Consider the following 14046-nt stretch of genomic DNA (forward strand, 5'->3'; position numbering starts at 1 on the left):
GGAGTTCTTGTTTTTAAATGATATACCACAATTCAAAGTGCATGGAAAACATGAGTATTAGAAGAAATGTGTCTACACATATTATACTTGTATAGGAATATTATGCCATTAATAGAAATTACATAGTTTTATTACGGTAGAAAAAAACAATTTAGGTCACTTTAAAACTCATTTAAAATTAATATAAAATTCTATGAATTATATGACATGTATGCATGCATGTTCTGTATCTTTTTTTTCTTTTTCTATTTTTGTCCAGAAAAAGAGAATATAAGTAAGAATGTTAATTTATAATTAATTCTCAAAAGTAATGCTCACCAAACTTCACGTACACATGTAGGATTAGGGGAGGTGCTTGAAGTTTCATTACAAAATGCGAAGTATTGACCACACACTTGGGATAGGTAACAATTCATTATCTCTAAAACAGGTTCTGATAATTCTACCAAGGCACATTATATATTTTGGATTCACAAGACGAGGGAGGAAGGTGAATGGCAAGTGAGGGAGGAAGAGAGGGAGAATGAGCATCTTTTGCTTGGTTTGTAGTAATTAATTTTGTGGTGCATAGTTGCTTTATATTATTGTATGGTTGGGCATTTGTTATAGGAAAAAATAAAGGGAGTGTGTAGTATTATATTATATTATTTTATTTTGTGCCACTAAACAGCCCAAGATTCCAGTCATATTCGTCCTAGATACAATTCTAGGAGAAAATCAGAGCTATTAGATATCCGCCACGTGGACAAATGCCCAATCGACACAACCATTACCTTACGCGGGCCATATCTTCCCTATATATAAAATCCTCAAAATATTCCTCTCCACGTTTCACCTACGTCACCCCTCTCTCTTTCTCACTACAAGAAAAATTGGATACAACAACACATATTTAACAGCGTGTATTTAATGTATGTTGCAAAAAATTAGTATTGACAACGTGCATTTTAGGCACTTTGTCAAACGTATATTTTGACTACATTCTTCTGTGCGTTGTTGGTTTTATTACTTATGACAATGTTCCTTGCATGTTGTAGATTTTTGCACTGAATACAACTTTTTTCTCCCGTTGGATAAAGTTCAAAGTTAAAGCTTTGTTAAAAAAAAAAAAAAAAAAAAAGAGAGTAAAAATGTTCTTACAGAATCATTTAGAAAGAGGGCATTAACTTTTCATACATCTGCCCAGTGAGAAACCCTAGCTCTCAAACTTCTGCGCTGACAAAAAATCTCTCACACCTAGAGGTGTACATCGGATTGGGTCGGGCCGGCCCGAATCCGACACGAACACAACCCGATTAAAGTCGGCTTGGCCCGTACTTATAGGTCAGGTTGGATCAAGATTTTCTATCTTGTTGGGTCAGCCCGGTACGAGCCCGTCATGGGTTGGGCCTTAGTTTTTCAATTATTTTTTTAAAATTTAAAGACTAATTTTTAGTTTCATAAATAAAAATGTTTTTCTAAAAAACTAAAATACAAGTATATATTCAATTACAAACTTATTTTCTATTAATTGCTATTTTTTAAATGTATATTGATATTGTTGATTAATTTTAAAAATTAAGTCTTTAATTTATTAAATAATTAATCAGCCGTTTAAAGTTGGCCTCGCACGAGCCTGTAATGGGTAACGGGCTTCGGCCGGCCTGTTTATATTAATTTTTCAATAATTTTTTTAAAATTTAAAGACTAATTTTAAGTTTCGTAAATAAAAATTTTTTTCCAAAAAACTAATGTATATTCAATTACAAATTTATTTTCTATTAATTGCTATTTTAAAAATATATATATTGACATTGTTGATTAATTTTAAAAATTAAAATTTTGTTTATTAAATAATTTTAAAATAATTGTGCTAACTCGGCCCGGCCCGATTATTAAATGGATCAGCTTGAGTACAGCACGAAGGACGAATGGGCCGGCCCATTGTACACCGATCTTCCCTTTCACCTTCAGTTTCTCTCTCTCTCTCTCTCTCTCTCTCCCTTTCTGCTACTTTTTGTTCTAAGCCGCCCCTTCAATTCTCACAGAGAGAGCCCCCAATGGCGTCCCAGAACGGGAATCTTACAGCCGAGGACCACCGCGACGCCCGATCGGCGCTCATCTTCCTCGGGACCGGGTGCTCCAGCTCCGTCCCCAACGCAATGTGCCTGATCCAGCCCTCCGATCCCCCCTGCCACGTCTGCTCTCAGGCGCTCTCTCTACCCCGAGACCAAAACCCTAATTACAGGTACTTTCATATCTTTCCTAGCGCTTTCGTCCTGTAATTGAAGCTTAGATTTGTAATTATGTGCTTGTTTACCGGGAAAGCTGGATTCAAATTAGCGTTTGAATATATGGTGTTTTTTTTTGGTGGGGTGGGGGGTTACTTTATGTCTACAGGTGCAATACATCGCTTTTGATTGATTATTGCCAAAGCGATGACAACCACATCTATATATTGATTGATGTTGGAAAGACGTTCAGGGAGCAAGTGCTTCGGTGGTTCACTCTCTATAAGATTCCTAGAGTTGATTCTGTGAGTTTTCTCTGTGCACATTTTGTCTCTCGCATTTATGACTAGTTGTGATGTCTGGACCATTTCACCTATTAAAAACCAATGTTTTAGCCAAATGCATGTTTGGTTTTGATAGTAATTCGGAATTACACAGTAATTTTCTAATCTGTACACTGAGGGATTTCGAGAAATAAACAAGAAAGAAGTTTGTTTTATTTGGAAAACATAGTAGGTGTAGTGAGGAATGCTGGGTTTCTCTGGATGTGTTCGCTATAACTTCCATAGGATGCTTGGTTGGGAAGAGGTTGTTTTCATTCTGTAAGAGCATGCTGAACACTCTTGATGTGAGGAGCTATAATTTGTACATAGGTTGAGGATTTTATTTTATGTTTTTAAGAAATATGGAGCAAATTATTTGATGGTGGATGGCTAATGTTTAAGAATGAAGTTCATGCCATCTGGGCTTTAATAGAATTTCCTCTTTCAGACTGTAACTTACTCTTTTCTAATAAAAAATTGTCTTGTGAATATGATAAGTTGAATGAAAATAACTTGTAGATGTTGCTGATATTCTTCTATTGACTATTATAATTTTAGGAGCAACCACTGCTTGTCATTGCAGTTTTTCATGTCCTTTGAATTCTTGTGCACTAGAAGGCCCGTGCAAACATGATGGTTTGCAACATGGCAAGAATTGGGGATGGAAAGAGAAAGGGAAAAAAGGGTTGGAGTCTAGAAGATAAGAGTGGGTTAGTTGAAACTTGAGAGAGGAAAGGTGATAGTAAAAATAAGAAAACAATTGGAAGTTGAACTAAAGGAATGGAGTAATGTGCAATGACCATGCCTCCTTGGTTCTTCAATATATTGTCAAAGTTGCTCATAAATAGTTGGTATATATAGGACACTTCATGTACACCTATGAACAAAGAGGGTTTCTTTAATAATGTTTCCAAGTTTGTTTAATACTTGAAAGCTTGTAATTATCGAGAGTATTATAACTAATTTTTGTATCAACTGCAGATTATTTTGACTCATGAACATGCTGATGCAGTTCTTGGTCTGGATGATATACGTGCTGTTCAACCATATAGTCCCACAAATGACATTGATCCTACTGCCATCTACCTAACTCATTTTGCAATGGAGAGGTACTGTATTTGACCTGGTTTATTATTTTAATACATGGGTGTATGATTTCTGAATATATTTTAAAGGTTAGAGATCTTTGTTAGCGAGCCTTTAAAAGGTTTTACAGTACAAAAAACAAACTTCATGAAATGAATGGATATATTACCGTTCAAGCTTCTGAATGGATATATGGTTGCAATTCATGTAATACCCTGGTTGCTTGTCTTCCTTTAGTGTTATGCCTTCATTAGTAGAATCAGATGCTTTCCGCCATTCTTTCAGATGTCCTGCCTAAAGAACCATAATAGATCATTCATGGCAAAATGAGTCGTAATTTGCTCACATGAACGCACTGACTTAAAACTTAGGATTCTCGTTGATCTTTTTTTTTTTTTTTAATAACTTATTTACTTAGCTATGCATGCAACTCAGTACATCTGAGTTAACATTTGAGCAAGAGCAATACAGTTTTATGTCTTGCAACCAAAATGAAGTTGATGAACACATCATAAAATGTAGATTGTGGATTCGACTGCTGAGAAAACTTTTCTGGATAAAACTACTCTGGGCTTTTTATTAGAAAATTTTTCATTCAATTTTTACGTGCAAATTGCAATCCAACTTATTGCTTTTGTGCTGTACCTTTGGATAGCATTGCTGTGAAGTTTCCTTACTTGGTTAAGAAAAAGCCTAAGGAAGGCCAAGAAGTGAGACGAGTAGCACAACTTGACTGGAGAATAATTGAGGAGAATTGCGAAAAACCGTTTGTTGCATCGGGCCTACAATTTGTTCCTTTGCCAGTTACTCTCGCCAAATCTCTTTTGCTCATGACATTAATATATTACTCCTTGTTTATCTTCTAGTTTTTTACTGTTTATTGCTCAAATGTAGGTGATGCATGGGGAAGATTATGTCTGTTTGGGTTATCTATTTGGTGAAAGATGTAGGATAGCTTATATATCTGACGTTTCACGCTTTCCTGCAAGCACAGAGAATGGTGAGTGGTCATTGGTTCCTTGTGCTTTATGGATAGTCCTTATACTTTAGTGCATATTATGAATCTTCACACTGTTGAAGATTAACCTTTGTATGATATTTATTTTTGCTTTATAGAATATTGTTTTCCATATAAATTTATTAGTTAGAAATCTCTAGGTTGACAAATGTCTAGATTAATTGGTCAAAAAAAGACAAATGTCTAGATTAATGGAACCTAAACTCCATTTGAGTATTTGAAGATAAGGGTTTTTGACTTTTTTGCTCTTACATTCACCAACAAAGCAGTGACCCCTTTACACAGGAGAATGTGAACACTCTTGGACATTTTAGTTTATACTTTTGTCAATAAGTTTGGATTAACTTATGCACAGATAAGGACAGCAGATCTGCCACCTTATGGAAGATCTGAGCTGTATTTTGATCTGGCAGATCTTATCTTTTTTTTTTTTCTTTGGGGGGAGAGAGTGGGGGAGGGGGAGGGGGGGGGGGGGGGGGGGGGGGGGGGGGGGTTTGCTATACACAAATTGTTTTATTAAGTGTATCCGTGTCTTGACTACAGGGATTGTTCTTATGGAACGGCATTTCGTAAAAACTTTCTCACCCAATAGAGAGGGTTGTTAAATGTATGTTACGTTTTCTATTTTTAACTGGTCAGTGGACTGTATCTTCTTGTTGGCATAACCATGCGGTAAGAGGCTCTCAATTTTGAACTGTTTGCCTTGAGGCATAGATACACTATAAGGACTTTGTTTATAAATAATGCTTACTAATGCTATCTGTCAAAATTTGAAGGGTATCAGTCTTTATATCTAGTAAGGAAGGTGATCATGTGAAAGCTGACATAACCCAAGATGTCTCCTCATGTGAAAAACTCCCCTTTTGGATTCACCATTTTCTTGTGCTTATTTATTGCTGTAAATCCTGATGTGCTTTGTCATTTAAAAAGCATTTGTTTTGTATAAAAAAAATACAAAAATAAAAAATAAACACAAGCGAGAATTTATATCATGGCTTAATTTTGCAGTTATTTCAAAAGATGGAGCTGGACAGTTGGATCTTCTTATCTTGGACACACTATATAAGGTCAGTAGAAATCTGTTCCAATATGTGTAGTATGTGTAGTTTGATGAACCATTAATACTCTAAATTGCATTCTCATTTAAAATGGGGATGCTGCCATTTCACCCCCCTCTTGATGCTTTTTTATGTAATTCCATACCAGAATGAAATTGTAAATATTTTTAAAAGGTGGGTGGGATGAATAGTTTGAGGGTGGCAAATAGCACTCTGATGTCCATGGTATATTTCCATTCATACATCAATCTGCATTGATATCTGTTAGCGAAAAATGTGATTATTCTGCCAACTCGTGTGCATCCTTTTCTTTCTGGAGCTTTGCTCATCATGCATTTCCTTATATTTTTCCAGGTATTCATATAGTTCATAATCTGCTTTGCCTTTTGTTTCATCGCAGAATGGATCCCATAATACTCACTTTTGCCTCCCACAGGTGTGGTTTATGTACTAAAAGAATATCTGCGTTTCTTATAGCCAAATGATTTTCATGTCACATTACTAGAATTGTTGCAGACTCTTGAAGCTGTGAAGAGGATTTGTCCTAAACGAGCCCTGTTAATTGGAATGACTCATGAGTTTGATCACCACAAGGACAATAAGTTTCTCATGGAATGGTCTAGAAGGTAAGAATTATGGTCACTTTCCTTTGCCCAATTGGATGACAGTCCCAGTGGTTCTGTGGCATTGGCATTAATCGTCTAGATTTAGAGTTGAGACTAAATGGAATTATGGTACTATTATTTTGTAATATGCACACTTCTTATATATAGGCAAGAAATATCATGACATAAGAAACTCATGTTTTCAGTTTTTTCTTTGTTTGCATATAGGGAAGGAATACCAGTGCAACTTGCGCATGATGGTTTAAGAATCCCCATAGACCTATGATAAGGTGTGCAAGCATTCTTAGAACTTTTCCTTTTAATCTGCCCATTTGTGAATTTTTGCAAGAATGCAAGTAGAAAAAGCCTATTTGAAATGCAAAGGTTACTGTGAACTTATTACTAAGTGGGATTCTAATTGAACAGCATGGAAGCCTTTGGAACTAGTGAATAAATAGATTACTTTTGCATTTCTTGTTTATCTATTCAGATATCAATACTGTTTGGAGAAAAATAAAAATGCTCATCTTTTCCGATGTTTTGTATGCAGGTTAATTTATTTGTGTGTTAAGATGATACATATATATACAGTTTCCATCCCATGTTGATGGGAGGAAGCAGATGCATATTCAGATATTCTTGAAGTCCAGATTATTATTAATCATATAAACCACTGTCTGAAGAGGTAATAACAGTTTTACAAGGATTAGGGTTGCTTTGTTACCAAAACCAACCTTACTTTGAGGCAGAAGAAATTTTATATTCATGAAACTTGTATTATGGTGAGCCTTGTATTTTGGTACGAGCCTTGTATTTTTCAGCTGATAAATCTTACATTTTTGAAAAGGAGTGTATATTAATTTGGAGGTGAACTCAAAATTTTAAGCTACGGTAATGACAATAATGCAAGAGCAGGTGAAGATCTTGAATACACTTGCATTATATAATTTCTTTTTTCCCATTTTTCACCTCAGATAAGTGTTCCATGTAATTCCATTTATTTATGTTTTGAACTCTTGGTTTTCTAGGAATTCATGGACTTATTTTTTGATTATCCACCTCATAGGCTCTGTTTAAGGTTTCAAAGCTTGATTATTACGTTATTTACGGATTTGCCAGCCTATATGCTTCTGCTTCTCACGGTCTGAAAGATTTTTTTTAGTCTCTTTTGCAATTACGGAATTGACCCTATTAATTACGTTTTATCTTAGTCTGAAAACAGACAAATTTAAAGGATGTTCATCCTAACACACGTAATACCCAATACAGATACTAGGCCTACAAAATCTCATTGGACCCACACATACTCACATGCAAAAACTCTCCTCACATAGCTATCTAAACCCATCTGTTTGATTCCCTTGGGGAATTACAATCTGTTCGTGGCTTTGTGCTTTGGCAGTCCCTGTTATTCAGCCCTGCAACTTGGTGGAGCGGTCCCTAAAGGTTTTTCTCTGGATAATGTGACTCTTCTTTACAAGAAGTGTATTTATGTTCCTCACTTTTTCGCATGGCAACACCGCATCATGACTGAATTTCATGCCACCCTTTCAGCCGATCATTCGGGGTGTTTGTGCACACTTACGCGCATTTCATGCAATTTTTGGTGGCTTGGAATTCGCAAAGATTTAAAATCATTTATCGCTTCTTGTAACCAAGACAAAACTATGAACCTATCCATTCTTTAGGTACCCTCCAACTGTTGCCTATTCTCGAATAGGTATGGGATGACATTGTCATGGACTTGACGGTCTTCTGCCCTCCAAAGGAAGGAAAAAATGACATTTGGGTTGTTGTGGATAGATTGAGCAAGTATGCTCACTTTATCCTAGGCCTGTAATATGGGCCGAGTCGGTTGGCCCGGCCTTAAGATAAAAAGGCCCAGGCCCTACCTGGCCCTAAAAGTTAGACGGGCTAGGCTGGGCCGACCCTATATTATTTTAGCTAAGTCCATGTCCTACCCAAAGCCCTATGACCTTCGGGCTTATGGCCAGGCCATTGGGTCGGATCCATTCAGCCTTACTAAATTTGCTCTTTTTTGTTCAAATAAAAAGTAATTTTGGTTAAAATGGGGTTTGAACATTGGTTCTACTAGTTTCTTTGATCACTCTTTTGCCACTTAAACAAAATATATTTCTTGTTGAAAGCAATGAATTAAAGTATAATATATAAATAAAGGGTGCCGCTATTCGGATCCAACTTTTTAATTAGTAGCCCCAACAACTTAATGAATTATTAATTTACAATTTTATCTTAATGTAATTTGACTATTAAGGACAAATATTTAATTTTAAAATTAAAAAACAATTAACGTAAAGTATATCCAACATTTTCAGTATACCTAACATCTTCACTCATCTCTTCAACATCTGTACACACGTCTCTTTTTTTATCAAAACTCTAAACCCTACCATACTAACATTTTTTATATCAAGGCAAACAAGTATAATATTGATGAATGAATACTCAAATTGCGATTTTGAAGTTTTCAAATGAGGTATTATCATCATTCTTTCGTGTTTTTTTCCAAAAATTTCATATTTTTAGAAACTGAAATCGCATCATATTTGGCACGTAACTGCCAAACATTTAATAGAATGTTCAGCACTGTAGAACTGAACATTAATAGAATTTTTCGAAATGAGTCAGCCGAACACGTGTTTTTTTTTTTTAATTCAAACATATTTGTTCCGTACAAAAAGACCAAGCACTACTACAACTACTGCAGGTGTTCGGCACATAGGAACCAAACACTTAGTGTAATGTTTAGCATAATACAACCGAACACTAAGTGTAATGTTCGGCATAGCGCGACCGATCACTGCTGTTACTGACATATTCATGCTTTTTATTCATCAGCAACAAGATTCGTCCATCCAAAGCAATGATGTTGGGACAAAATGTGTTATGGACTACAATAATGAGTTCATAACCAACGAGGTAAATAAACTTCTGTTTTGAATTGTTAGCTAGAAATTATTTACGTTGATTTAGCAAAATAATAAATGTTTATACATAGGTGTTCAAAAGTCGGGATGCATTAGTCAGGTGGACCTATGCACAAAGACAAAGGAATGGTATTGTAATCATTATTAAGAAATCTGATGCTGGGGAGTTAGTTTATTGAAGAGAGGTCGAATTAAATTTTCTTATGAAAGAAGTGGTAAACCTGCAAAGAAAAAAATTATTGTAAGATCAGATAACAATCAAATTGAAACAAAGATGTGTCATGAGAAATCTAATGGTCGGAAAAAAAAAAACACACACACACACACACATTCGAGCACGAAGAAGTGTGATTATCCATTTCTATTGAAAGGTATGAACATTGGTCATGGGGATGAGTGGAAGCTTGAGGTGGTATGTGGGGTGCATAATCATCTTACTGTATATCATAACGAAGGGCATTCTTCTGTAGGGTGGTTAACCAAAGAACAGAAAACCTTGTTGGTTGATATGTTAAAAAGTATAGTCGCCCTGAGGGACATATTATTTACTCTTAAACAAATAGATGAACTCAATGTCAGCACCATAAGAACAGTCTATAATGTAAAACAACGACAAAGAGTGATTGAGATGGCTGGGAAATCAGAGATGCAACTATTTCTAAGTAAGTTATTTGAACACAAATATGTAGAGTGACATTGATAATATTATCACTGATTTGTTTTGGGTCAACCCTGTTAGTGTCGATCTATTGCATGCATTTCTTCATGTTTTGATAATGAATTATATATACAAGACAAATAGGTTTCGGCTGCCACTCTTAGAGATTGTGGGAGTGACGTCCACAGATTTAACATTCTCTGTTGCATTTGTGTATCTTGTTGGTGAGGAAGAAGACAATTACACATGGGCCTTAATTAAATTGAAAAGTGTGATGAATGAGAATTGTCTTCCTAGTGTGATTGTCACTAATAGAGAGTTAGCACTTATGAATGTCATTGGTACAGTTTTTCCTAACACTCGACATTTATTGTGCATATGGCATATAGGCAAGAAAGTGTTGGAAAATTGCAAAAATTTATTTGATCATAAAGACTAGTGAGAAAAGTTTATATCGTCATAAAATATGTTGGTTTTATTGGATACAGAAGTTGAGTATGAAAGACGTCTATTTAAGCTAAATAGAGACTTCAACGAATATAATGATGCACTTTTTTATGTGAAAAACACTTGGTTGGATGAGAATAAAGAGATATTTATGGCTGTGTGGACTGATACTTGTATACATTTTGATAACACAACAACAAACAGGTAAATGTTATTATCATTTTTTTATGTCAACTACATATATAGTTTTGTTTATAAATATTAATTAATTTTTCTCTTTTGGTTGTTATGAATAGGGTGGAGAGGGTGCATGGGAAGCTAAAGAAACAACTTGGCACAAGTCTTTGTAGTTTTCAAACATTGTGGACCAAAACTCATGCTTTATTAGTGTTGCAACACACTGAAATAAAGGCAACATTTGAGAGAAGTTGAACATTTGTGTAACACAACTTTAGGAAGGAAGAATTAAGGCAATTGATAGGTTTTGTGTCACAAACTGCTCTAATAACAATTGTGTGCAAGTCCATGAAGATAGAATACATTGGAATTGATCGTATAGCTTGTAGTTGCATCATTCAACGAACACATGGATTGCTATGTGCTCATGAGATGACATAGTACAAAGAGGTTTGCCACCCAATTCCGCTTGATTATATTAATCTTCATTGGAAGAAATTAGATTTGGTTCATGTTCCACAAAATAGTGACCCCCTGATTCCTCCAATACAAGCATAAGTAGATAGATTCCTGAAATTGTACAATGAATGCGATGGTGAGACAAAGAGACATTTAAGTATGAAGTTAGAAGAGCTCATCAATCCTGCATCTACAGCATTTACAGTACCCCCAATAAAGATGAAGACCAAAGGTCATCCAAGTAAAATTGTTGCTTCAACTCATCGTAAACCGTTTGGATTTGAGATTGTCCAATCCACTCAAGATAGTCATTCTCCAACAGGCACCTCCAGATTAATTGGTAAGAAAATATCATATAAGCCAGAGGCTCAACCCTTCAAGTTACCTAAAATTTCGGTATTTACATACTTACTTTTGTGATATTTGAATATTTAAGTTATTATTTGCATATTTTACTTATGTTGATTTTATGATGCAAATGTCCAAAAATAATTATTTTCTTACACCAACTATAAATACTAAAAAAACATTGAAGTTACTGGTATGTATTTAGAGTATTATGTGTAAATTATTTCTCACTACGTATGTAATGTTCTTAAATTTGTATGTTATTACATTATATAGGTGTATAGGTCTGAAAGCATCGGTTCATCCCAATTGACACAAGTGTACAACAAGCAGTTTTGGGAGTCCATTAGACCATTTGTTTTAGGGGTGAAGGATGTCGAATTTGATGGTAATTGTGGTTTTAGATCCATAGCTGGACTACTGGGCTTTGGGGAGAATGAATGGTGTAAAGTGCGTCATGATTTATTAAAGGAGTTACGAAAAGATATAGATGAATATAAATTAATATTTTTCAATTGCAAGGACCTTGTTGAGAATGTTGAGTATAGGTTGAATCATTTTGATATAGGTTATGTACCTGAAGATAAGTGGATGGTTATGCTAGAAATGGGACATATCATTGTATCTTATTACAATGTTGTGCTGATGCATATTACTGGCGGAGAATGTCTTACTTTTCTTCCGATGAATAGTCATCCATTACCATCGATTGATCGTTGTGAGATTGTCATTGGACAAGTCAATGGTAACCATTTTGTGCAGGTATTGCATATCAATCAATGCCATTGATTGACGTTGTTATGAGTTTTCGGTTATATTATCCTTACAATATATGTTCATAAATTTTTTTGTTTTCATATAGGTTATTTGCAGTCAGACCATCCTATGCCAATAGTTAATAGTCGTTGGAACATTTTTCACCACCCACATGAAAAATTATGGTACAGCACAGATTACATTGAACATATTCTTCAGTTTAGACAACTTAATAGTGACAATAACTCTAATAGCGAAATATTCTATCAGATTGATATGTACTATAGTGTGAAAACATTGCATTTATTTGTTAAGTTACAGATTAATTTGACTAGTGAATTACTTTCTTTTATTTATGTTGATTTCTTTATATGAATTTGGAATATATAATAAAAGTTGGTTTTTGTGAATATCTAATATTTTTGGATAAAGTGTAATTAAAGTATTGAGATAGATATTATTACTAATGGATGCAGTAGTAATAGTAACATATACATATGATAAACATTAGAGTATACACATAAATTCCTTTTGCAGGATGTTCGTTCTTTGGCTAAAGAAGACGCATATGTTTTATGGTTTTTTTTTTTTTTTTCACTATGTGATCTTAAACTTGGCAAGATTTAATTACATATTATAATAGGATAGGTTAAAAATAATGAAAATAAGTTTAATAAGTTTAATAATGAAAATTACATATTATAATTTATCCATAAGCAGTAAAATTAATAATTAAGATATAATGGAATACATAATAAAATCATAATTCTAAATAACTGAATAACCAAATGCAAATAAAACAACAAATAAATATTAAGTCATGCTCTGTGATCAGTGGGATGACGAGATCTCCTACGCTGATACCCACGTGTGGTCGACACACGGGTACCCTCCAAAATATGTTTGATGGTCTCCATTGCCTCATAAAGCCCTGTCGGATGTCTCACAGACTCATCGCCACAAACAATGACTATGTTAGGTGATGCCCAAGGCACGAGCTATACGCTACATTGAAAATGAACAATATATCATTATTAAAATGAATTCGAAATCAACATATATAAAATAATAGTAATTGAAATAGTTACATGTTCTGGATTCAACCTCGCACTAAAGTCGACTGCAGCAAACCTACGTTCGGGGTGGTGGATGTACGAGTGGATGATGTTATGGTACCACACCATATACCTTGGAATGCAATCTAATGAAAACGTAAATGGTGCACTACGACTATTCCTGGACAACACGTGATCTTGCCACCTCGCCCAAAAGTCATTAACATAATCATATGTGACCTTATATGATTTAGAATCGACACTTTGTCTAACTTGGGAAGGGATATAAGACTTGTGGGGAATAGTCTGCACGCAGCGAAATTGACTTAGAACTTTATCAGGATAATAAGACTCAACAATATCCACATATTTGAGCATCCCTGAATAATATGCTATCTCTAGTAAGGGGTGCTGATCTTTAAGGCTATGGTATGGATCCCATATAACTTATAGCAAAAAAAAAAAACATATTACATTAGTAAGACAACATAGATAAATAGACAAAATTGATAAATTCTCAACAATAACATAGCTCATGTGCCTCCAATCGATTAAGTATTTGCCGCATAGCCTACACGTGATCTAATGATAAACGTACCTGTATATGATATCAACCCTGTTGCCAGTCTTGTCCACAAATAGTGTGCAACCTAATATATACAACATATATGTTCTAGCTGCTTACACTATAAACTGTGGAGTAGAAGCATCGGACACACCCTGAAAATTTTGCCTCAACCACTCAAATGTAACCTCATTCCCAAGGTTACGTGACAACTCTGCAAATGCTTTGTCAGTGGTAACTCCTAATGACCGAACTAATAAGTCGCGAATCTCCTGTTTCAACAATTTAGGTATACATATAGACCTACCAACCACAAGAATACCTAAAATGTTT

At 34.8% G+C, this 14046-nt stretch overlaps 1 protein-coding gene across 1 annotated transcript; it reads left to right on the forward strand.

Moving 5' to 3' along the window:
• The first annotated feature begins 1969 nt into the window (after nt 1-1969).
• LOC147282923 (putative hydrolase C777.06c) lies at nt 1970-7261 on the forward strand. Its single transcript, XM_086247195.1, has 10 exons — nt 1970-2227; nt 2380-2515; nt 3515-3642; nt 4275-4422; nt 4514-4619; nt 5646-5704; nt 6096-6131; nt 6212-6321; nt 6529-6590; nt 6851-7261. Exons 1-9 carry the CDS (start codon nt 2040-2042, stop codon nt 6584-6586), a joined length of 969 nt encoding a protein of 322 aa, XP_086103321.1. The 5' UTR covers nt 1970-2039; the 3' UTR covers nt 6587-6590; nt 6851-7261.
• The last annotated feature ends 6785 nt before the right edge of the window (nt 7262-14046 follow it).

The sequence above is a fragment of the Dryas octopetala genome, chromosome 6 (genome assembly GCF_963921425.1).
Source record: "Dryas octopetala chromosome 6, drDryOcto1.1, whole genome shotgun sequence".
NCBI classification, from domain to species: domain Eukaryota; kingdom Viridiplantae; phylum Streptophyta; class Magnoliopsida; order Rosales; family Rosaceae; genus Dryas; species Dryas octopetala.

Excerpts from the sequence above, each read along its gene's own strand:
- LOC147282923 (XM_086247195.1), top strand. The coding sequence starts at position 2,040 with ATGGCGTCCCAGAACGGGAATCTTACAGCCGAGGACCACCGCGACGCC. Across the intron at positions 3,643-4,274 it reads ACTCATTTTGCAATGGAGAG|CATTGCTGTGAAGTTTCCTT; the intron begins GTACTGTATTTG and ends ACCTTTGGATAG. Across the intron at positions 6,322-6,528 it reads CTCATGGAATGGTCTAGAAG|GGAAGGAATACCAGTGCAAC; the intron begins GTAAGAATTATG and ends GTTTGCATATAG.